The sequence below is a fragment of the Caenorhabditis elegans genome, chromosome II, assembly GCF_000002985.6.
Source record: "Caenorhabditis elegans chromosome II".
NCBI classification, from domain to species: domain Eukaryota; kingdom Metazoa; phylum Nematoda; class Chromadorea; order Rhabditida; family Rhabditidae; genus Caenorhabditis; species Caenorhabditis elegans.
In genome coordinates, this window is record NC_003280.10 from 6792104 (window position 1) to 6816820 (window position 24717).

The 24717-nt window shown below is 34.5% G+C and overlaps 5 protein-coding genes across 7 annotated transcripts; 3 read left to right on the top strand and 2 right to left on the bottom strand.

The window, feature by feature from the left end:
* Window positions 1–87: 87 nt before the first annotated feature.
* On the top strand, window positions 88–7214 carry T13C2.2 (uncharacterized protein). The gene is made up of 10 exons (NM_062988.5): window positions 88–256; window positions 394–675; window positions 749–833; window positions 934–1028; window positions 1077–1221; window positions 1266–1393; window positions 1439–1684; window positions 6546–6642; window positions 6684–6996; window positions 7043–7214. Exons 1-10 carry the CDS (start codon window positions 167–169, stop codon window positions 7137–7139), a joined length of 1578 nt encoding a protein of 525 aa, NP_495389.2. The 5' UTR covers window positions 88–166; the 3' UTR covers window positions 7140–7214.
* Window positions 7008–8051, bottom strand: F31E8.4 (Copper transport protein). The gene is made up of 4 exons (NM_062990.6): window positions 7963–8051; window positions 7676–7880; window positions 7565–7625; window positions 7008–7476 (listed from the first exon to the last, which is right to left on the bottom strand). The coding sequence occupies exons 1-4, from the start codon at window positions 8039–8041 to the stop codon at window positions 7333–7335; spliced, it is 489 nt and encodes a 162-aa protein (NP_495391.1). The 5' UTR covers window positions 8042–8051; the 3' UTR covers window positions 7008–7332.
* A 3169-nt stretch (window positions 8052–11220) lies between these two features.
* On the top strand, window positions 11221–12760 carry tab-1 (Homeobox domain-containing protein). Of its 2 annotated transcripts, none has more exons than NM_001351904.3 (4): window positions 11221–11774; window positions 12092–12315; window positions 12370–12444; window positions 12493–12759. In NM_001351904.3, the coding sequence occupies exons 1-4, from the start codon at window positions 11655–11657 to the stop codon at window positions 12656–12658; spliced, it is 585 nt and encodes a 194-aa protein (NP_001338827.1). In that variant the 5' UTR covers window positions 11221–11654; the 3' UTR covers window positions 12659–12759. The 2 variants fall into 2 exon arrangements, with proteins under 2 accessions (NP_001338827.1, NP_495392.1); NM_062991.4 differs by having other exon boundaries at window positions 11598–11774; window positions 12092–12324; window positions 12493–12760.
* Window positions 12761–12914: 154 nt separating this feature from the next.
* F31E8.5 (DUF4091 domain-containing protein) lies at window positions 12915–15159 on the bottom strand. The gene is made up of 11 exons (NM_062992.5): window positions 15074–15159; window positions 14901–15025; window positions 14542–14649; window positions 14283–14493; window positions 14128–14237; window positions 13896–14076; window positions 13678–13848; window positions 13407–13581; window positions 13279–13361; window positions 13098–13229; window positions 12915–13051 (listed from the first exon to the last, which is right to left on the bottom strand). The coding sequence occupies exons 1-11, from the start codon at window positions 15104–15106 to the stop codon at window positions 12962–12964; spliced, it is 1419 nt and encodes a 472-aa protein (NP_495393.2). The 5' UTR covers window positions 15107–15159; the 3' UTR covers window positions 12915–12961.
* A 3700-nt stretch (window positions 15160–18859) lies between these two features.
* On the top strand, window positions 18860–24330 carry snt-1 (the record flags this gene model as incomplete). 2 transcript variants are annotated; one of them, NM_001026958.6, is made up of 8 exons in its annotated part: window positions 18860–18980; window positions 19786–19883; window positions 20980–21161; window positions 21988–22458; window positions 22757–22874; window positions 23201–23334; window positions 23420–23523; window positions 23774–24330. In NM_001026958.6, 8 exons carry the CDS (start codon window positions 18865–18867, stop codon window positions 23874–23876), a joined length of 1326 nt encoding a protein of 441 aa, NP_001022129.1. The 2 variants fall into 2 exon arrangements, with proteins under 2 accessions (NP_001022129.1, NP_495394.3); NM_062993.9 differs by lacking the exon at window positions 23201–23334 and adding an exon at window positions 22945–23084 and having other exon boundaries at window positions 18865–18980; window positions 23774–23876.
* Window positions 24331–24717: the final 387 nt, after the last annotated feature.

Consider the following 24717-nt stretch of genomic DNA (forward strand, 5'->3'; position numbering starts at 1 on the left):
TACTTTTCGATCCTCTCACCCGATACTTCCCCTCACTCTTAGCCAACCGGTTATTACGGTCTTCATCCACACAAATCTGTGAAGAGTAAAACCGGACCGTGCCGTTGCGAAAGCGCTTCATACAGTCCATTTGGATGCCGTCATTCTACATTTTCAGCATGTTATGATGATTCTCGAAGATTTTCCAAAAGTGTTTGCTCAGCTTCTAATACTTTTTCTAATATGCAGTATTCGAGCAAATGCCCTCGTTTCAAGGGTTCGTTTTTTTGTTAATATTCAAATTTATAGGATTGTGATTAAACTATCTTCCTCGAGTTATTAGCAAAAAAATGCAAAATTTTAGAAGCATAACTATGACCAATTAATTCAAAAACCATCAAAATATTTGTTAAGATCTCAACTGACTGTGACATCGAATTTGCTGAATCTGCCACCAAACTAGCATCCGAACATATAACAGACCCAGCAGTTGTACAATACATTCATGCAGTTATGTCTTCTTGCAACAAAGCTCCAATTCAAAAAATGGCAGAAACTTCAGTGTTTTTGTTAGAAAAAAGAACGATAACTCCAAAAGTAATGCATCAAATAAGAGAAACTTATGAGAAGATTCAAAAGAAGAAAGAAGGAGAATTGAGCAGGAAAATGAATCGTTTACCACCAGAGTTATACAGTGTAAGCTTTCTTTTTGTTTAAATTTTGGATATGCAAGTTCTTCACTTTGTCAATTAAAAAACTGGATTTCCAGACCGCTCAGAAAATTAAAACAATATCTACATCGGGTGGATTGAGTGGCAATGAACGAGTTCAGCACATTGAAATGGCTCTTGGAGGTGAGGAAGTTTTTTTCCGATATGTGATGGCATTTATGAAAAAAAAACTTAAAAATGGTGATGAATCTTTTCTACCAATCTTTCCCAGGTTTTTATTCAGCTCTTCCCTCGTCTTATCAACGACAAATTCTTGAAATTTTAAAAGAAACTCCTCCGAAACTCGATGGTGCCACTTTTGAGAAACCTGAAAAACCTGTAAGCGACTTTTGAAACTAATTTATAATTATTAGATAAATCATTCAGATTGAGGTAACCTCACTGCCACCATCATTTGCAATTCCAAAAAATACGGAATCAAATGAAAACCAGAGAATGTTCATGGTTCCTGAAAGACAAGAATTTCCAGAAGAAGATCATCATTTTGAGCAGAAACTCACATTTCCAAAAGGTTTGAATTTTATGAATTCAGATAGTTTTCAATTTTATTTTCAGAACAACTAATGGTTCCACGTGTCAATATGCCATTTCAATCACAGGAGAAACGAATTCAAATCCATCCTCAATCAATAAGTGGCTCACAACAAAATGTTCTTTTCCCTGATCTACCACCAACCAGACCTGTACTTTTCTCATTTTTCAATAATTTCATAACGAAAATTTTTCAGATTGAACCAACCGTCAGTAACCAAGCATCTGGACTACGGGGCCTGCTAGAAAATCCAAATTTCGACAGCCTAATAAGCTCAATTGTTCAAAAAGGTGCAAAGATTGCAGAAGGACCTCTACCACAAACGGTTGGAGCCGTTGATCATACAAAACTCTCATCTAGTGAGATGGGAATTTTGAGTCCTGCAATGTGGTCAGACGCAGCTAAATTTCTATCTAGAAGTGCTAATGATTTGCCAACTGCTGTGAGTTTCTGATGCAATATCTGGTTAAAAAACATACATAATTATTGTCTTATAATTATTATTAAAGTCATTTTTTACATTTCAATAAATAGACAATGGCACACTCTAAATTCTCCTCATTAGAATAGTAGCCGCCAAAAAAAGTGAAACCCAATGTTCGATGGTCCAAATAACTTGCTATACTCGCTGACTTGCATATCTTCAAACTGTCGTACCTTGAAAAATAAAAGCCTAGCAAACAAATGTTCAACTAACAAAATAATCAAAAATATTTTTTATTTCTTCTGCATTACTTTTCATTGCAAAATACCTATTACTTGTTGAGTTGCACAGAGTCAAAGCCATTTTACCAAAAATCACAAAAATTTTTGAGAACTTTTCTGCTGTGCCTGTCATAACTCAACATCCATTAAATTTAAGAAGGAAAAGTTTAAAAAATAGTACGTGAAAAATATTTTGCCACATTTTATCATTTTTAAGTTTTTTCATATTTTCATATTCAGGCAAGTTACAGACCGTTTTCTAAAAAAATCCAATTTTCCCCATAAAACTCTTCATATCCAACGTAGAAACTTGAAAATAGGACGAAACATCGCACTTTTTGGTGCTCTATAAGGTTCCATCAAAAAATTTTTTGAAAAATCTGCACATCTCCAAAATCGTCCTCCGCTCCGAAAAATTAAATCGGATGTTTGCCTTTCGGAAAATGATCAAAAAATGAAATTGTGATATTGGGGTCGAAAAAAAATGTTTTTAGAAAGCTGAGAACACGTTATTTACGAATTTCATATTCATTTTGGATGATTTCTTCTTTGAAGCGACCTGAAATTAAAACATGCACCTATTTTCATTCTCACGTGACATTTTTTTGCTTAACAACAACTGGGAAGTCAATCAGTTTTTGCTTTTAGGCAAATGAAAAATGTCACGTGAGAATGAAACTAGGTTCATGTTTTAATTTGAGGTCGCTTCAAAGAAGAAATCATGAAAAATGAACATGAAATTCGTAAATAACGTGTTCTCAGCATTCTAAAAACATTTGTTTCGACCCCAATATCCTAATTTCATTTTTTGGTCATTTTCCGAAAGGCAAACATCCGATTTCATTTTTCGGAGCGGCGGACGATTTTGGAGATGTGTAGATTTTTCAAAATTTTTTTGATGGAACCTGATAAAGCACCAAAAAGTGCGATGTTTCGTCCAAGTTTCAAGTTTCTAGGTTGGATATGAAGAGTTTTATGGGGAAAATTGGATTTTTTTTCAGAAAACGGTCTGCCACTTACAAGGGAAGGTTCTGAACTCGTTATCGGACTTCGTTACGCCACTATATACATTCGATAGAGGATAGTTACAGATGATCCCTCCAAAAAATTTAGCTGCTTCAGAGCAGGTTTGGCCAAGTTGTGACGTCTTGAAGTTTGGTGCTGAAATTCCTCATATCAAGTGATATTTCAATGACTACCACGCTGCAGAAACACCAGTGAACTCACCACTCTCAATTAGCGTTAGCAAACATGGCTTGGTGGCCGAGTGGTAGTGGCGTGAGTTTCGAGGTGTGGTATTCGTGGTTCGGTTCCCCGTCAACATAAACTTTTTTTTTTAATTTTTAAAGTCAATCCATTTCCAATTAGAACACATCTATAAACTTTTTCAAGTGGGAAAATATGCAGATATTATCCCTATGAATCAAATGCGTCAATTCTCCAAATTTTTCCGAAGTGTTTTTTTTTGTTGAAATAATTGTTTTTTTCACTGATTTTCTTCCGTAATTCAAAATGTTTTTATTATATTTTATAAATGATTAAATGAAAGTAATACATTAAATTTTCAAATAATATCATCGTGGTTAAAAATGTAGGCCACAAGAAGAGCTGTTAGGTCCCACCACGCTTCACACCTTTCTTGTAGTTTTTTTTTGTTGTTATTTTCTGTTGACTCGTCTTCCGTTGTCTATATTTTAACTGAAAATGCCCTTCCGCCCACAAGTAATCATCGGAGAACTTATGAAAACGTTTGGAACTAATACAAACGCGTTGCCAATGAGTCGAGAAGAAACGAAAACTGTCGAGAAATTTACAAGGATTCTCAAAGATGCTGAAACGGACGATCTTCTTATTCAAAGTGACGACGAAGAAGAAGTATTCGGAGGAATTGTTGATGAAGAGGACTGGAAACCTGATGACGATGATCCATCCGCTTGCGTAGTACCCGATAAAGTGAACTTCTCTTCTGGAGCTGCCATTGATGTTGCAATGGTAAGTGTTTAGAATTTATCAATTACTCAACATTCGCTGATAAATAATTGGCTAATAAATAAAATTTAAAATACATTACTTTTTACAGGTGCATAGTGCCGTTGAATTTATGACTGATGTCAGAACAAAGAAACTACGATCTTTTGCTTCAATGCAGCGTAGGTATCGTTTTATTAAAACGCAACATGACATGCAGAAACTTCGCGTTTTTGCTAAAAATAGTGAGTATTAACAGCTTCATATTCGGTATAAAACTGGGTTTTTAAGACGAAATTCGATGCTCACGTGTTTCACAATTTTCGACACTTTCTGGACTTCTTCGTACAAAAGTTTTTGAGGCAATCGATGACAGTGAGTATTCCTATTATTGAAAAACTACTGTGTTTGCACGACAAGTAGTGCATTCTTTGTCAGACTTAAAACACATTTTGAAGGAATTTCGATTGACAAGTTCACGCTACGCCGTCTTGCAGTGCAATTGAATGATGAGCACGTCCATATTGAAGGATTTCAAGCAAGCGATGGCTGGCTGAAGAAGTGGAAAAAGACAAACGGTCTCGTTTCTCGCCACGTAACTACTTTCATCACTCGTGCCAACTACGTCAATAAAGAGCTCACAGAACAAGCTGCCAAAAAGTTCGTGGAGGAAGTTAAAGCAGAATTGGCAACTTTGGATCCTGATGTCGTTTATAACTGTGACCAAAGTGGGTTCACGAAAGAACAATATTGCAAACGGTAAATTCTAAACCGAGTTTTTCAAAGACCATTAAAATTTTTAGGACGCTCGCACCAAAAGGTGTTAAACGTGTTGAAAGACTGGTACAGTCCAAAGATGCCCTCACGCACTCTTACACAATCCTTCCCATGTTAAGCGCTTCCGGAAAGTTAGCCCCAAAGTTGTACGTGGTTCTGCAGGTATGTTTGACAATATGCACAACATTGCCACACAGTCTTGTGACTATCGTTTTACATTATGCAACTTTATTAAATTGTAGGAGAAAGGTGGAAAATTTCCCAAAAAAGGGCACTTCTCACCAGACAATCTGATCATCCGAGCTAATACGTCCCACATTATGAATAAACAACTAATGGTCGACTGGGTTGAATCCGCTGTTTGTGATCCTTCGATGCCAACCGAGGTTGTCCAGCTTCTAGACGCTTGGCCTGCTTGGAAAAACGAAGGGGATGTTCAAGCTGCAGCATTATCCGGAAATACAGTACATGTGAGATCTATTCCACCAGGAGCTACATCATTTATTCAACCTTGCGATCTTTACTTTTTCTGTCCGTTGAAGAATTTCGTCAAAAAGGTGAACGCGTACATCATCTACTCCGGTATCACCTTCAAGACGTCAGAGCGTGACAACCTGCTTCGCGTGATATCTGCAGTGTACCGTGTCTTTCGTGCACCAATTTTCCAATCATGCTGGAAGTACGGCTGGATCCAAGGAGGATACATAGATGACCAACATGTCAAAGTGGAAACTCCATCCAAATTTTGTTTCAAAGTTTCTGGATACTGTTCGCAAAAGAAAACGAGAGATACGATGTGTCAAGATACGGCTTTTCTTCTTTGCCCATACTGTAAGAAGGTTTTATGCTTTAACCACTGGGTTGGATGCGGCTTCCCAGCTCATAAGTGTAAGTGTTAAAAGCCATTGTTGAGTATATTATATGTTGCTTTTGTTTTTTTTTTTAATATTGGCATCGTTCGTTTGTTTTTTACATAAACTTTAAACATCTGTTTTATTGTGCTTTTAACTATAACACATATTGAGAAAAAAAAATCGGAAAAATTTGGAGAATTGACGCATTTGATTCATAGGGATAATATCTGCATATTTTCCCACTTGAAAAAGTTTATAGATGTGTTCTAATTGGAAATGGATTGACTTTAAAAATTAAAAAAAAAGTTTATGTTGACGGGGAACCGAACCACGAATACCACACCTCGAAACTCACGCCACTACCACTCGGCCACCAAGCCATGTTTGCTAACGCTAATTGAGAGTGGTGAGTTCACTGGTGTTTCTGCAGCGTGGTAGTCATTGAAATATCACTTGATATGAGGAATTTCAGCACCAAACTTCAAGACGTCACAACTTGGCCAAACCTGCTCTGAAGCAGCTAAATTTTTTGGAGGGATCATCTGTAACTATCCTCTATCGAATGTATATAGTGGCGTAACGAAGTCCGATAACGAGTTCAGAACCTTCCCTTGTTAGGTGAACATGAAAATATGAAAAAACTTATAATTGATGAAATGTCGCAAAATATTTTTTACTTATTGTTTAACAACATGATTATTTTGAAACTCAACGAAAATTGGGTTAAGACTGTTAGAGCATAAACGATCTCAAAAATTTCAGTGGTTTTTGGTAAAATGAGTTTGACTCTGTGTAACTCAACAATTAGTTGGTTTTTTGCAATGAAAAATGTTGCAAAATTTTCGTATTGCATAAAAGCATAACCATTTTTGTCGCTTTTTGATGAAGCCAAAAACAACCAACTTGGCATTGGGCTCTATCTTTTTCGCAAAGATTTTTGCCAAACGAAATGTGTTCTGAATTATCAAAAATGTAAAATTATTTCTTAAATATTTTCAGCTTTCAAAGTTCATTGAAAACAGTTCCCAAAATCTACCACAAGTTCTAATTCCAAGTGGTAACCAAATTCGGCAGTCTCCTGTGAAAAACTTCCAAGGTACCAAAATGTTATCTAGTTCAATAAAACTTATGTTTTAGATTCATTTCTACCGACGCGCCGACAGAATGATGGAGCTCTTGATAAATATGATACTCATGTTGACCGGTTTGCATCCACTGGACCAGCAAATTCAATCAAGATTCAAGGAGATCTATCAAATCTTCAACTTCCACCAACTAGAAACACTGGAAACATTGCAATTCAGCCATCAAAAGTTGATTCAATAGTTGGCGCAATGCCAACAATGCCTCCATCGGCAGGTTACGGTACTTATGCTCCAGCACCAACAGCAATTATTCCAAAAGTAATTGAAAGAATTCTATCTCCGGAAGAGATTACTGGATCTTATCGGTAAAATGTGAATTAAAGTTGCAAATATTTATTTTTTAATATTCAGACAACAACAAATTCGCCCAATTTACAATCAAAGAATGCCAAATGGCCAACTTCGAAACGTGCAAATCGATCTAGTCAATGAACAAAGAAAATTGTAATGTATGAATAAGTTATGAGATATTTGAATGAATTGATTTTTTGAAAATGTTACAAAGAAAAATTGAAAAAACAAAGCAAACATGGGTGAGGTACCAGTAACAACAGAATACATGAAGATTTAATATTTTTGGTCGTAATGTGTTTGGAATGATGGAAAAAGTCGAGATTTTAGAGTGAAATTTACATGAAAGATCAGCAACAATCTGTGAGATGTTGCTCAACAAGTGGGTTTCCAGTGAACAAGAAATATCCAACAGCTTCTCCGACAACAATTGAGAGAATTAGGTTCATGTTGTAAGTCATAGCAATCAGCATAAGAGTGTAAGCAAGGAGAGCCTGAAAATTTAGATTATTGAAATATTAAGAATTCGTAAATATTGTCTTATAGAAAATTCACTTTTATACAATTAAACGTTATAATTACCTGAAGTCCGTAGAGAGCTCCTTGAGCAAGCCGGTACGAGGTGAACAGCCGTTTTGTAAATCTGAAATTTCAATAATACGATTTCTATCAAAAACTTCTTGTAAGACATACCCAGATAACTGAACAAGTGGTGCGATGTGAATAGAATCTTCAGAAATATTGTCTCCTCCACTATTTTGTGGATTTGTAATGGATGCTTCTGCATGTCTCTGTTGTCTCTTTTGATTATTCCATACTGCGAGGAAGTAACGGAATGATTTGATGGCTTCGTAGAGAATACAGAGAAGGAAGGTTATAAGCATGGAGACTGCCATTCCTGGAAATTTATTTGTGTATTTCATCAACTTAATTTTTAATTGTTTTGCAAATTTGAATGTGTCCGAAGTATATAGACTTACCAGACAGAGATCCAGTTTTCCACCAGCTGAAGAGAATCTTCTCGCGTTCTCCAAAGTGCAGAGTCATATCCATGTCCATTTTCTGCAAATCGATATTTTTGGATTAAAGAGAAGTTGAAAAAGAGCAAGAAGACATTACAACCGAACGGGCCATTGATTAGATAAAGTTTATTTACACTTCACAAGCATATCACATGCTATTTTCAAAAAAAAAAACGTTCGGAAAATATAAAAAATGAAACGAGAAAGAGTAAGAATCAATGCAGAATCGAGAGAAATCGGATGAATGGGAATGGTCAGAGAGAAGAGAAATGTCTAGTTATTTTATCGTGTCGATTTACGAGACAGACTACGAGTCATTCTCCGTCTGTGTCTTCTCATTTCTCCATGCAATACCCAAGTCTATCACCAACGCTAGGCAAGCAAGCGAGCAGGCAGGAAAAGGGCATTTGGATGTGGGAAAATGGTTTGATAGTCAGAGAGACAGATGACATTTTGTTACTTTCATTGAGAACGAATGTAAACAATAACGGTGTGTGATACAACTTCCTGATGTGATAACACTATTGAATTAACCTGCAAATTTTGTTTATAATTCATTCAGTATTTCTCGAGTAGTAAAATTGATATTGGTTTTGAAAATGAAAAGTTTGAACCTATGATAGATTTTATAAGAATATACAAATAGTTTGAACACATTTTATCAAAACGGAATGCGAAGTTATTTCGAGCATTAGTTTATGCTGATTCAAGTCGAAAAATTAGTTGCAATCTGAGTTAAAAAATATGGTAATTCGCATTGCACAATAATTTAATAAAATTTCAGAATTCTGGGAAAAGTCTGCGATAATGCGTTTACGTACTAGGCCCAGAATGATTTTTCAAAAAATTATTTATCAACACGTTGAGTTCGAAGTTTACGGTCAAAATGGGTTTTGAGCTATTACTGAGAACGTTTCATAAATTATCGAGGTAATGCCAAAATGTTGCACAGCTGTAATGTGTTCTACCGTAACAACTTTGTTACACATAAATTCCAAAAAATGTCGGCAATCATTAAGTAATTGAGGTGAACCAGAAATTTAATAATGTTTTATTGATCTAGAAAGCACACCCCCTTTCACATCGCAACAACAGTTCTCAATAAGTTTTCCCATTTGCTCATCCAATTAGGAAGACCGTAATCCAACAGTATGTTATTCTATTGTTTTTGTAGGTGTCTGTGAGTGTGTCGGCACATGCGTGCCATTAGTGCAATATTTGCTCAATTCATTAGTTGTTGCTACACATCCCAATCAAAAAGAAGAGCTGTCTGTCAAAAGATTACGGAAAGCAAGAGAGATGTCGCACCAGACGCACTTACTTTATCTCAACACTAATCCTTCGGATACAGTTTTTGAAAATGCGTTTATCGGTTTGCCGACTCTTCTCACCTGCACACGGGTTCAAGTGGGAATCATTTGGAATTAGTGCTAAAGGTGGTGATCAGAATACGAAAGGGTCATTATGGTTCCCGCATTTTAGAATGTACATATAATTTGAAATGTATACGATTATCGTGTTAGCAAATAACTAGGAAATTTTTTCTGACTACATTTAAAAATTTTATCTTAAATAATCCATCCATTAGTGATATTTTGGGACAAGTGACGCGGTCATGCATCGAGTTCAGGCAAGTTTAGTAATAGTGGGAGTGTGCATAGTTTTTAAATATGAACCCTTCTTTTTAAATAATGAACCCAACAAGCAGGTATAACTAGGGGCTGATAATGGCTGGCTTCCTGCTGGTCCGTTCTTTATCAAATTTGTACATGGAAAATACTTGAAGATGTTTATTTTTTTGAAAAGACTGTCAAGAGTGTGAGAATTTGCTTTTTGAAAATTTGAATCTGAATTTTTCAAATGTTTAATAACTATTTTCTTCTACTTTCTGAAAAATCTCCTTTGCTTAAAATCCTTCATTAATTGCAGAATTCTCTTCTCACTAATTTGCAAAACATCTTCTCATCAAATCTTGTTTTCCACTAAAATCACACAGATTTTCGTAAGAATAATGAGCGCGTTTTCAATGATGAGCTATATACCGACAAAACAGCATGCCAATTGTGATGAAATAGAAGCTTCAATACAACGACTACTTCTTCTACGGTAGTGAAATCCGCTAACTAATTGGGAATAATTGCTGTATTGCATATGCATAAGTTTTTGTATTAACACCACGAGTATGAGGGAGGAGTGATGATGAAGTAATTCTTCTGGAACTATGTTACATTGGAGCTCACCACAGGACACCTTTTTGCGGTGACTCAAGAAACAATAGAGCAAGTCATGAGGTGTCAAATGTTCAAAGTACCCATAGAGCCAGTTATAATTAAGTGTGACATGTAAACGGAAGGAACTTTTCTTAATATTCTTTGTCTTGTATTTGATGACGTGGCAACAATATTTTGCACAGCAGGTCTTACTCCTCTTGTTGCTAATAAGTTTGTGTGAGTATGTCTACTCAACATAATAAGTTAAAAGCCTTCTAGCGCTTCTGCCGTCTATAATGCAATAATAGTCTTCGTTACTCGATGCTCAATTTCTTCGTTTAGTCAGGTCAGCCAGTCGTCTTTCCCTATTTTCTCTCCAAGCTTTAAAACGTTTGAAGGGGTACAGTGATATGCACAAAAAATGCACAAGTTGTTGGGGAAGTGGTGAACATCTGTGGAAAGGTTCAAATTGCTCAGTTGCACAATGACTATTACTAGACGCGTGTCGCTCTCAACACGTTCACACTTGTTATTGTTATTGTACTGGCTCAATCGCATTGTATTGTAACATAAACACGTAATTAGAGGGAGATGATGAGCATGAGAGGTCGAATTGTGCCAAAAGTGGAAAACGGCTGTAAGTAGGCTTTTCATGTAGGCACAAACACTGCCTGTGGCCTTTGTCTACCACAAAAGTACTGAAAGGTGCGTAGTAGGCATGCCTGAATAAGTACAAAATTTTAAGAATAAGTACAAGACTTACATCGTTAGTGAATTTGAAGAGTTTGCAAAATCAAAATTATTTTGTCAATCAAGTTAATACTTCTAGAGTATTTGGCCAAGAATCTTTTGTAGACCATTTGAAAATTTTCAGAAATTGAGTTGATTGCTAAGCTTTTCCAATTTCTTGATGAGATATTTGAGGTTTGAAAACATTATGTAAATTACGTTTTGTTTTTATTGGAATTTTAATTTCACCTATATGCTAGATATACTATTCCAGATCATCAAAACTGGCAAGAAAAGAAGACTCCAGACCATATACAAAAAATGAACACGTCATCATAATACACGACTGATCGAAAATGACACAACTGATTAGTTTCAATATTTTATTCTAGTACTGAACATTACGAGACAATCAATTTCCATATTTTGCTCATCGTCACTTAAGTGGTTGTTTATTCTTTCATCAACCGCCTACAATATTGCCTACGGCAATACTGTCATTCACAATCATTATCCCTCTCATCAACTCTTTTTTCTTCTTCTCCTTGTCGTCTTTCACGGGACCTTCATCTCTATTCGCCGACTCCGCCCCCTTCCGATGCCGTCTGAAGCTCCACCCATTGTGCTCCTATGGGAGCACCATATTACCGTGTTAGCTCATTTACACGAGAATCTTACCTCCCGTAAAATAATCTTCAAACTTATTTGAAAATGATAACTCCTGTATCAAGTTTTTCAATTGATGATCTTCTTCGTGGGCATTCAAACGAAATTCAAAGAATTCTGAAGCTTGATCAAACATCGCCCACTCCCCAATCAAGTTCAGATGAGGTATGTTCTTAAACTATTTTTCTCGTTTGGGTTTTGTAGTCACCATAGGCACTCTGCAAATATTTAAACAAACATATCAGGAATGTATTTCGCTCAATTATCAAAATTGAATTTAAATATAATTTTTCCGTTTTTTTTGGCCTTTGGTCAATGATTTCTTTAAAATTGATTCAAAATAAGTCGCAACTTCATTAAAAAATATTTTGTTTCCTTGATGTGATGCTTGTTCTTTCACAATTACTTAAATTCAACAAGTAATATTTCAATAAAATATGTAAATTTGATCATCAAAAATTACTCTATCGGTTTACTTCCAGGGATCAGAAAAATCATCGATATCCGTAATGTCAGTTCCATTGACAAATGAATTAACTCCCACAATCACTCCTGCTCTTTCTGATCAGCTTTGGCTTGCAGCAGCAGCGTTTCCAATAGAACATAGTCTCTTGTTGGCTCAACGAAATGGAGTTTTTCCTGGATTCTGGTCAACAGCTGATCAGATTCGATTGTCAAATGCAACTAAAGCGTATAGAAGATTGAGGTTGGAATGGTAATGATTGAAATTTATCAAATATAATTATTCTTCTGTTTTCAGTTCGCGAAGAAAAGCAAGAACAGTGTTCAGTGATCAGCAACTACAAGGATTGGAACGAAGATTTGAATCCCAAAGGTGACCAAAAATGCATTCCGAGTTTAGTATTCTAAATCAGACTTTCAGATATCTGAGTACTCCTGAGAGAATTGAATTGGCAAATGCTCTCAATTTGAGTGAAACTCAAGTTAAAACATGGTTTCAAAACCGACGAATGAAGCACAAGAAAGTTGTCAGAAAAGATGATAATAGTGTGGATGACGACAATGGAAATGATAATGAGAGCGAATAAGTATATATATATTTACCGGTAGATTGTCTTTTCTCTATGAATATTTATTTAAAGAATATTGATGTATTATATTATTGCATGTCCAAATAAAGTCAAATTTCTAACAGATATTTTATTACCAACTTATATTTATGATTATGAGGAATAAGTCATGGGGTATTACTTTAATTATATTTATCTCACATCTTATAATTCAATTTTGAACTTTTTGATTTGCCAATTGCCCATCAGTCCTCAAAAAAACGAAACTTTGAAAAATGGTTGTTAAATTATTTTATTCCAAATCATAATACAATAGGACACTTATTCATCGAAGAAGTTGAATGTACATTTTCCGATTTCCCACATATTAGTTGGAACTGCAGCATTGTAGTCATTCCACAACAAAGTACGCTGAAGATTTTTAAGTTAAGCTTGAATAAAACAAAACGTTTGTTACCGTATCCATTTCAATATCACAACCAGGTGCCTTGATAACATGAATATTGAATGATGTGCTCTCTGTAACTGGAAGCTTGAATTGATCCTGATAGATTGGATTTCCTTGCATTTCTCCGAACACCATGTCAACCTAAAAACTATGAAATTGAAGATTTATATTTGATTTTAAAAAAACTAACGTAGTTTTCGTTACTTGGTTCTCGTGAGACAGTGAATTTGAACTTTGTGAGCTCACTCACACCCGGCAATGGATAAGCAACATCTGAAAATTTCCATCAATTGAGAAGTTAATAATAATTCAAAATACCAGACTGAGGAGAGACGTAAAATCCTTCGTTGAGAAAGAAATCGACAGTCTCGGAAAGTTTCATTCCTGTTTTGTATTGGTCAATTGGTAACTGGGTGATCCAAAGTCTGAACCAGTGGCACTTATTCGTCGATAGAGTGAACATTTTGTAAGCATTGGAAACGTGCTGATCGTTCTGGAAAGGTTTTTTTTTAACTCCAAGTAATTAATGTCAGGCATGATACACGCAGACAGAAGAAAAAAAATCTATGATCTGGAAAATATAACTAACTGGAATATGAACAGGATACGTGTTGACCGAAACTCTCTTGAACAAAGCTTTCTGTATCAAGGGATTATCTTTCTTTCTTCCTCTGCCAGCGGATTTCAATCCTCCAACGGATTCACATGTCTTCTCACGGTTCGCCAAAACTCCATTCTTCATGTCTAACGTTTTAAGATACTGAAATAATCAAGATTCGGAAGGATGTGATTATCCAAACAACTAACTGCAAGCAAGTCGATAGACTTTTTAGCGTCTTTCTCTTTGACTGGAGGCAAGTAGTCGGTGGCAACTTGTGTTCTCCGATCGTTCAGCCATTTTGGAAAAAGACCCTTCGTATCCTTTTGAACAGCTTTACGGAACAATGGATAGTAAGTTGAACCGATCTTATTGACTTGGCACATTCGGCTGGAAAAAAAATCTTCCAACCCCAGACAAAAATTAATATGAATTGCATACCTGTTCGTGAGAATCAGCAGATCCGTGTCTTTCAAATTCATAGCAACAGTCTCTCCTTTATCGACAGCACTTGTAAATTCATCATGATTTTCTGGGGATTTACTAAGCACCTGAAAAATCGATAATTTTATTCATATCATCCAGAACTTTCTCACGTGAACTTTCGAGATTAATTGATCATCAATAATGAATTCCAATCGATTTCTCGCCCAATACTTTTTAACTTCTGATTGACCCGATTCTTTGATCAACAACTTATCAGCATGTGGATAATATTTGACATATCGTTCTTCACAAGTACTTTCAGCGATGGCCAAGTTATGTGCATCATAGTAATTGTCTTTTTTCACTGGACACACGTAGATCCTGAAATTCAAATGTTTAAAATTTAAGAATACCACAAATAAAACTGACGCGTGGCAATAGTTGGGCGGCCAGAAAGAAATGTGAAAAAATCCATTGTTAATGTCATTCTGCTCGTCAATTTTCCATACAGATGCCCAAGTTGGACGGTAGTTATCCCTGTAATAGAGTAATAAGTGTCAAAACTTGACTCCTGAGATTTCAGGTGATTAGGCTTCTAGGAATTTGAAATGGCTTGCAACATGAATGCTGTGCATTGCTTCACAAAGCTAACTCGCAATCTGCACATAATGCGTCATTAGACACAATGGACTGATAGAACCAGGCACGAAATATGCATGCTTCAAGATTCAACATGGATACATCGCTGATTAACCAGAACGTGTTCAGAACGTTTCAGAGTTTCTTACATGTCATTTTTATCGATTTGATATTCTCCGTGAAGAATTGACAAAGGCTTGTCCAATGGAATTTGAATTTCACCATTATTTGGGGCACCTTGTGCCAGACATTTGGTAACAGCGAAGAGCAGTACCTGAAATAAATCGAATGAATTGATAACCATCGAAAGAAAATAACTTACACAAACTTTGAAAATCATTCTTGTTGTCATCATAAACTGTTGAATAAACAAGAACTGATATTTTTTCGAAAAAAGGTAGAACTAACCACTTCATTAGCACAGAAACTCACGTTTTCCAATATGATGCTCTAATTTCGTGCAAATTTTCCATATTTTAGTTCTAAGTTTTTAACGTGAAAATTATGAAATTGTTTAAAGCCACGCTTTTGTGTCTAAAATACCCAGATAACATTGTAAAACTACAGTCTAAAGAACCAGACATAAGACCTGCAGAAATTCTTGAAATACCGAAAACATTCATCAGAACTTTTGAAATGTTGACATTTTTCTAAACCTTCGACAGAATTTTAGATAATCCGAAAATGATTGCATGTCTTAAATCATGCTGGGGCACACTAGATCTTCTGACCGTATCAAATAATTAGAGGTGTCAAAGTGTTTGCATTTATTTTTTTGTTCTCCAGAAATTGTCCCAAATTTCTACGAACCGTTTTTTTCTATGTCGTTAATTCAAACTATAATTCCGAACTCTGTAATCCCGAAAACCAGAGTCATACCTGTTGAAGAATTTCAAATTCATATTGAACTTATTGAAATCCAATCAACATCACTAGAGACACTGCTCAAACAATCAAATTTCCTGTTCCTCTTTCCAGTTTCATTGTGACGTACTCTCGTAATGTTTTCACAGCTGCAAGTATATCTCAGTGTCAAAGTTTTTTGTGAACTTTTAAATCAACTAATTTCAGAGTACTCTTTGAAAGTTTATAAACCAGTTGCACTTTCGTTTTACCTGTCATCAATATTATACAATCGTATCCGTCAATATTATACATATATTACTCTCTTTCGCCGAACCGCAGTTATCTAGAAAATAAAATAAATTCTTTTGGTATATTCTAATGTCCTATTACTTAGAAATTTGCATTGTTTTAAGTCTACTTGGTCAAAACAGTCAATCAACCAAAAGTTGAAAATACTGCGGTATTTTTTTTCAAATAATCCAATGTTGTTCTGTCTGTTCTATAAGTCCGCCATGATCTAGATTAACTTGATTCGCTCTTATCGTTCAACATTTTTTCCTGTTAGAGATAGTGTCTTATCTGAAAATGTTCAACTGTAGTAATTTAAAATTGAGATATCTCCAGAAAAGTAGAAAATTGTAATGAAACAATTTTGACTTCATCTTTTAATTTAGAATTTGCACACTTGGAATCATTTCCTTATTTCACATCCTATTCCCCTCCTTTTCTTCAAATACTATGCATTTATCGCATCACGTCAATGAGTCAGTGAGTCGCTAATCGCAGCGGCGGCCCCGTTAAATCGTCTTCTCGTTTTTGCTTCATTCCTTCAGAAGACGTGCTTTCCTTTTTCTTCTCGTATCGATCCCCCGTATGGAAGGCTCCTCGTTTCAACAGCCAACCCCTTCCCATTCGTTTTCGTCGTCCGTCTTCTTCTTCGTCTTCTTTTTTCTTTTCTTTTCCTTTTTCTGCTGGTTTTTGCGAGAAAGAGTGTATGCGAGAAAAGCCAGTTGGGGAAAAGAAGAAGAAGCGGTGGGAGGCTCGACGGCGCGGAGCACACTTCTTCTCTGAGTCTGTCTCTTGCTCACGACTCCAGTCCAACATCTCCAGCTTCTCACTAAAACGTTTTCTTTTTTGCTCGTGTGTCGTGTGCTCTCAACAAACCGCTAAGGACTATAAAATATTGAATAGGTGCCAGCACTTTTTTGTTCTAGTTCCAGAAAAAGTATTTCTTGTATTGGATTTTCGATTGCTTCACCGTTACAGATAATTTTTCATTGTGAAAAATATCAATATATGGGGGTATTTTGAAAAATGATATTTTCATATCGAGTTTTTTCAAAATCAGTTTGGTTTTGTTGGATATTGTTCAAAACGCATTTTGCCCAAAAAATAAATATTGAAACTTTACAAACATTATTTGTAGCCCCGTTCCATGCCTATTCCTATTTTCCGTTAAAAGCCAAAAATACAAATAAAAATGAAAAATCTGTTTTTCGAACAATGGTATTTTGGTCTCATCACACTTTTGACTCTTCTCAATTATGCTTCGAAATAGGAACGAATTCAAATTTAACTAATGGCACTTGGGGTGCATCTTCTTTTGAAACAGAAAACTGACCTTTCACCCAAATGAAAATTACATGAGCTTGTGAAGATGACACAGGTCAGTAAAAAGAAAAAAGTGCGTGGGTATTTCTTTCTCCATAATTCTTGAAATTTCATTGGAGATATTTTGAAGAGGTGGGCTCATCTAAACATTAAGCTTAAGATTTTTGAAATATTTGAAAGACCCAAAATAACTTACACAATCTTTTCAACAAAAAAAACTGTCATGAATTTTTATTTCTGAAAAGTCTCCAACATTGTCGACAAAGGAATTGATTTTTAATGTCTTCAAATAATTTAGAAGCCGACAAATCAAAACTGTTGATGCCCTTCGCTCATCTCTGATTTATCATCGTATTTCTCAATTTCCCGCGAAGTTCGAATTTAGACATGTTCCAAGGTCTCCGAAACTTTTCACCCCAGAACATCATACAAATATTTTATACAAGCTTGAAAAAATGTTACTAAGAAATTTTATCTCCAGCAACCTAACATATAGTTACTAGAAACATTGTTGGCTGCCAAGTTCTGAGAAACACTACAATTTTTAAAGTTTTTCCGAAAACTTTTTTAAATCTTTAAGTAACTTATCCATTCTCTCAGTTCTTGAAATATGTTAGTGACAAGTTTTAAATATTTTTCCCAAGCCTATCTTGCAAAACTCCTGAATTAGAATCATTATTCAAAGCCATGGGAAAATCAAGAATGCAACCACCACCGCAAATGCTCGATGTGAGCTTTCCCCAAAATTTGCATCCTCTACAACACTTCTTTTTCACCTGCCCTCCGAAAGAGCACCTCTTCTCTTCTTTTTTTTGCTCTGACGACGACATCTAACAAAAAATCAATTTTTTTTCGTTTTTCCAAGCGGTCCTTTCGTGTAGTCGACCCATTCGTATTATCATTCGATGCTTTTTCACTTCTTATTTTTCGTCGCTTTTGAATTGCATATAGCGTGTTTATCGCAACGAAAAACAGACAAAAAAGAAAGCAAATATGCAAAAACAAAAAAATACGAAGCCAATAAAAAATATCTATCTTCAATTGGAATTCGAATTTTCAATTCAAATTCAAACCTACTAAAACCTACTATTTTCCATAATTATAGATTCTCAAAGGTCTCCAAAGGAATGAGCCAAGAACAAAAAGTTGAGGAGAATACTGCACATTTCCCTTTCTATAACTTTTTCAAGATCTACTAAGATTTTTGACCCTTGGGATCCTCAAAGTTTTCAAAAAGTAATCCTGCTCTTCTCTAAATGACGTTTTTTTTTTTGTTTTCATCTGTTCAAAAAACCCCTTAACTAGTCGTCATTCTTGCCCTTGAATAATAGGATAATATGATTAATCTAATGTCATAATAATCTCCTCTTCGTCTCCCATATTTTTTCCCATACAAGGATTTCATTTTTACATCCGTGTTTCTCGTATCAGAATGTATTCTTCTTCTGGAAAAGTAAACAGACTCCTACATCTCTCGCCTCTTTCTGAAAAATTCTAATTATTTCGCTTCTGTAAACACATTTTCATCCGGGGTTTGCCTATTTTCCCATTCGACCCCCGACTCCGCCTCTTCATTCTCTCACGGAACCCTTTTCTTCGACGCTTTGCATCTTGATTTACCTCTGATTTCATTTATCAATCAAACTTTCAGTCACCATGGTGAAATTAGACTTTTCGTCGCAAGACGAAGAGAACGACGAAGACTTGACAAAAGAGTTTGTAAGGGATGAAGCACCAATGGAAGAAACAACATCGGAAGCAGTAAAGCAAATGTAAGTAGAAAAAGAAAAGAGCCATAATCTTTTAGAGATTGTATCTTTCTTTCCTAGACACACTCAGAAAATGAAAACTTTTGAGTTTCCAGTTCAAAGAACTAACAAAACCTGCGACAAATATTATGGAAAATGCCAAAAATTTGAAACCCCAAAAATATTAATTAATTAAATATTAAAAAATATTAATATCAGAAAACCTGAATTCTATATTTTTTGAAACAAACTAAAAATCGAGTAAAAAGGGGCAGCACTAATAAGAGAGGTACAGCCAGTAGAATCGACTAATCTAAATTCGCCTCTAACTTAAAGTTTTGAAATTTACTGGAAAAATTGTTCGGCACCCGGTGTCCCTTCAAGCTCAACTTATAAAAAAAATAAGCTTGATTTTAAATTAATTGTCAAATCTTTGCTGAGGCCGTTCTAAGCATTGCCCAATTTCGGTACACCTTTTAGCAATGTTTCGGCAAATCATTCTCAGGAATTACCAACTGGTTATATTTTTTATGTTGATCGTTCAAATTTTATGATGATTCAAATATTTTTTGGCTTCACTGCGACATTATTTATCTTCATATAAATTTTAAACGATTATTTTAATCTGCTAAGGGGAAGAAAACAGAAGAAAAGAAAAAACGACAAACCATAAAAGAAACGAGAAAAATCATATAAAATATGAAATCTGTGGGCGCTCATAAACATGCGATGTGATGTCATGATCGATTCATGAAGGAACAAATGTTGTTCATTTTCGATTGATTTATTGCATTCTGTGAATTTTTAAACAAAAATAAAATAATTTCAGAGCAACAACGACAAAGGAGACGCTGAAAGATGTGGTTGTAAATAAAGTGATTGATGTGAAAGACGTTGTGAAAGAAAAGGTTATGCAACAAACTGGGAGTGAGTCATTAATTATTGGTTGGAGAAAAATTGAAAGAAATAAACCTGAAGTTACCAAAACCCCTTAATCTTTTTATTTACTGAATAATCAATACAACTGTAATTGATTTTTGGTTCTCAATTTCGTTTTGAATTTTCGAAATATTTTGAATATTCCCAAACTCTTGAATCTCAACAAAATTTCATTGAAACAGAAAACCACAACATTGCTATATTACTATGATTGTGATTAAGCTTTTTTCGATGATCTTTTATATATTTTTTACCAGAAACTTTGAATTCTTGTAGACAGAAATATAGAATTTATAACAACCGGTGTCATTTTTCAAGCTGACGTCATTGGTCTAATATAATAGTACCGTTTTCATTAAAATTCCTGGAAATTTTCATACAAAGTGTTCATGTATACTCTTTCTCAAATTTTCTCATTGTCTTTCGGGGATCTAAAATCGTTTTTTTTTCTTCCAAAAAAACTGGATGCTCCATCCGTTTCACAGCTTCAGGCTGTGTCGATTGTAATTTGATATTTGGCTACCACGACAGCCTTTCTCTCTTTTTCCTTCTATTCCTCCCCATGCGCTGAATATTTTAGATTTTTTACTTTTCGAGTATTGAAAAGAAGAGAAAGTAGTAACCAGAATTGACGTGTATAGAAAGATGGCCCCAGAAAAGAAGAGCATGTGCCAAAAAAGTGGTAGATGTCCCTAGGGAGAGACGAAAAATTAGTAGAAAAAGAGAGATAGAGAAGTAAAAGCATGAAGAACAATAACACATTCATCACTGGACACTAAAAAAGTAGTTCGTTTATGAGTTGGCGGCTCCAATGCTCCAATGGACAACAAATACTGGTGACGAAAATAATTAGGATAGGGAAAAGAGATATTCTTTGGGGAATAAATATTATAGAGATATGCAAAAAATAAATAAATACATACATCTATTAATAACTTATAGATTTCAATTAAATAGTAAACAAAAACAAAAAAAAAGTATAGAGAAAAAAAACAGCTGAAAGTGAATTTAATATTAAAGTAAAGTTGGTTTATTTTCTATTTTTCTCTCAACTTTTTCATATCCCTTTTTACGAGAATTTCAGTGCCTGAATGGGCGTTCGTATTTCTTGGATTCGTATTTATTCTGCTGGTTCTCGCGTGTGCATTCTGTCTCATTCGGAAGTTATTTGGAAAAAAGCGGCATGGTGAGAAGAACAAAAAGGGTGGATTGAAAGGATTCTTTGGTAAAGGACAGGATGTCGTTGATGGAAAAAATATTCAAGGGGTATGTTTTTGAAATGAAAAATAATGATGAAAAACAAGGAAGGAAATATAATAAGTTACGGAATACCGTATTCGAGCGACTTTGCGAAACCAAACATGTAAACTTGGTTATGATAATCTAGAGCTCCCATGTATGCATGGAGGTGCAAGAGTATAATAGGCACGTAGGTAGGCAGGCAATTTTTTGCAAGTGACTCCAGGCATGCAAATGTCTTATTTCTGGATTTCTTCCTTGGATTTCTTGGTATTGTTCTAATTTTTAGTTTTTGATTCTTAGGAAAATTTTATCAAGAATTTTACAAAAAAAAATTCCCGACTTTTTTGAAAACAAAAATCCTTGATCTAACTCATTTCCTAGAGTTAAACCTAAAACATTTTACTTGGATTTTTTTGAAAAACTTTTTATCGGGATTTTGAACCTACGAATTTTTGAATCTCGTTTATTGCTAAAACATTTTTTTAGCCAACCTTGCTGAACTCTTCCTAATTTTATAGCCCCTCGAGGTAACTAATTGTAAAAGTTGAAAACATAAATAACGATTGTCTCGGTTTTTGAAATAAGTAGTACAAAGTTTTGATTTCTCTTAAGATTGGAATACAAATAAATTACTAACTGTCGTTCTAACTGGAGTTCAATGAAACAAATTATTGTTCTAATAATTGTTTTTGAGAGCATGCATATTTTTAAAATAGCGATCAGAATCTCTTGGGGAATATGTCAGAATCAGTAATAGAATTTCCAAACGATGACGACAGAATTTTCATCAAAATAGATTAAACATCAGTGTTGTCTAGTTTGATTTTGATAATTGTATAATTAATTTCAGATGGCTCAAGACTTGGAAGAACTTGGTGATGCGATGGAACAAAATGAAAAAGAACAAGCTGAAGAAAAAGAAGAAGTGAAACTTGGAAGGATACAATATAAACTTGATTATGATTTCCAACAAGGTCAACTAACTGTAACTGTAATTCAAGCAGAAGATTTACCAGGAATGGACATGTCAGGAACATCAGATCCATATGTAAAATTGTATTTGTTACCGGAGAAAAAGAAGAAGGTTGAGACGAAAGTACATCGAAAAACTCTTAATCCAGTATTCAATGAGACATTCATTTTTAAAGTCGCTTTCAACGAAATTACGGCAAAAACTCTTGTCTTTGCAATTTATGATTTCGATCGGTTCAGTAAGCACGATCAAATCGGACAAGTTCTCATTCCGCTTGGAAAAATTGATTTGGGAGCTGTTATCGAAGAATGGAAGGATATTGCACCACCACCAGATGACAAAGAAGCTGTAAGTTTTGTTTTTTTTAAATGTTAATTGAATTATCAAAAAGTAATTGAGAAATAGAAGCACCGTCTATGTAGAAACGAATCAGTTCAGTTGAAAATCTACTTCCAAAGTACACTATTTCAAATATTTATAAATACAACAATATAAATTTGAGAGCTATAACACCTATTATCCTTCCAGACGTAAAAAAATTTACAATGCGATTCTTTCTGACCTCACATTCTTTAATAGCGAATTCGAAATACTTTAATCATTTTTTTGACAACCCAAAAACCAAAAACAAATTCTAAAAATTCAGGAGAAGAGTCTTGGTGACATTTGCTTCTCACTTCGGTACGTCCCAACTGCTGGTAAATTGACAGTGGTCATTCTGGAAGCAAAAAATCTTAAGAAAATGGACGTCGGTGGTTTATCAGGTAACTTTTTTTTAATTAAAAAAATTATTGATCCTAATTCTAACAAAAATCTAAACTTTAAAATTATAAGATCCATATGTGAAATTGGAAATGTTCGGAGAAGATAGAAAACGATTGAAAAAGAAGAAAACGAATATCAAACGGAAAACTTTGAATCCATATTTTAATGAGAGTTTTGTATTTGACAAATTGCCATTGCATAAAATGAAGGTGATCTGGGAATTCATAAATTTGCGCTGAAACTAAACTATTCTATATCCCCAAATATTGCTGGCTTTAACCTTTCTAACTAAATCTAACATTTCATTTTCTGGGGTAATTTTCAGATCCTTATGTGAAGATTGTGTTGATGCAAGGTGGAAAACGACTGAAAAAGAAGAAGACATCAATCAAAAAGTGTACACTTAACCCATATTATAACGAATCGTTCAGCTTTGAAGTGCCTTTCGAACAAATTCAGGTGGCTTTTTCTAACATGTCTTTCTAACTTTTTCATTCAACTTCGAGACGATTTTTGAATATTTATTTTTTTTTAATATTTGCAGAAAGTTTCCCTTATGATCACTGTGATGGATTATGATAAACTTGGATCCAATGACGCTATTGGAAGGTGTCTATTGGGATGTAATGGAACCGGTGCCGAGCTGAGGTTTGCTTTTGTTTTTTTTTTTTAATAATTTTTTAAATGAAAGTCTAAAAATTCTTGCAAGTGACCACAGAAATATGGGTTTATTTTTAAAAGTGTTAACTGGTGACATATACATTTTGATAATTGGAAGTTCTAAGAAGTTTGGTTTATTTTTTTCAATTTTTCATAAATCTAATGTGATACCGAGACCATAAACAATGTTGCGAAATTCCTTTATCAACCTAAACAAAAGTATTCCAACTATTTCCAGGCATTGGATGGATATGTTGGCTTCACCACGTCGTCCAATTGCTCAATGGCATACACTTGGACCAGTTGAAGAAGAAGGTGATAAGAAAGATGATAAGAAATAAATGTATGACTTTATCATTTTTTTTAAATTTAAATGCCTTATTCAATCTAAATTTTTCACTTTTTTTTAATTCAAAGAGATATTATTTTTCCTGCTTGTCCTTTTTCGTTCAAAGTTTCAATTTCCCGATGTACATAGGATCTAGTCGCTGTGAAAATCCATGCATCAAATATTTTTATTTTATTTTTTTATAATGCAATGTGTAGAAATGAGTAGCAATTGTCAGTGCCAAGGCGGTGATTTAAATATTAATCTCTCTTTGTTTTCACTCTTCCAACATGTTCCTTATATACTCGAATTCAGAGTTTCTCCTTTTCTTAATTTATTTAACTTTTCCAATTTATTTATTCGTTAGATGTCTATTTTTTGGAAATTTGTGTTTTTTTCTGTCAATCTTGCTGACATAATTAAATTGCATCGTTTACACATTTTTCTTTTTGGTAAATAAATAACTTCTAAAACTGATTTTATAAAAAATATTTGATGTTTTGTTTCAAAACTATTTGATGTGCTGCAGATTGGAAATATGTATTAAATTTATTGCTGAATACATTTTTCTAACAAAAATTACTGAAGTTTGATTTGAAGTTTATCTGTTTAAGTCTACAGAAACCAAAGCAAATTCACATCTGTTTATTTGATACCGTTTTATGGAAAAGGGTCATATATCTGTTTGATGGATCAACATATTTTATATTTGATATGGTATAATCACTCGATACTAACTATAGTTGTTCGGGTTCGGATTACCTGTAGATTCATCTTCAGAGCGTTTATAAGAAAAATGTGTAATGGCAGCATTTCAGCAGATTACTTTACAAAAACCTAATTTTGGCTTATGG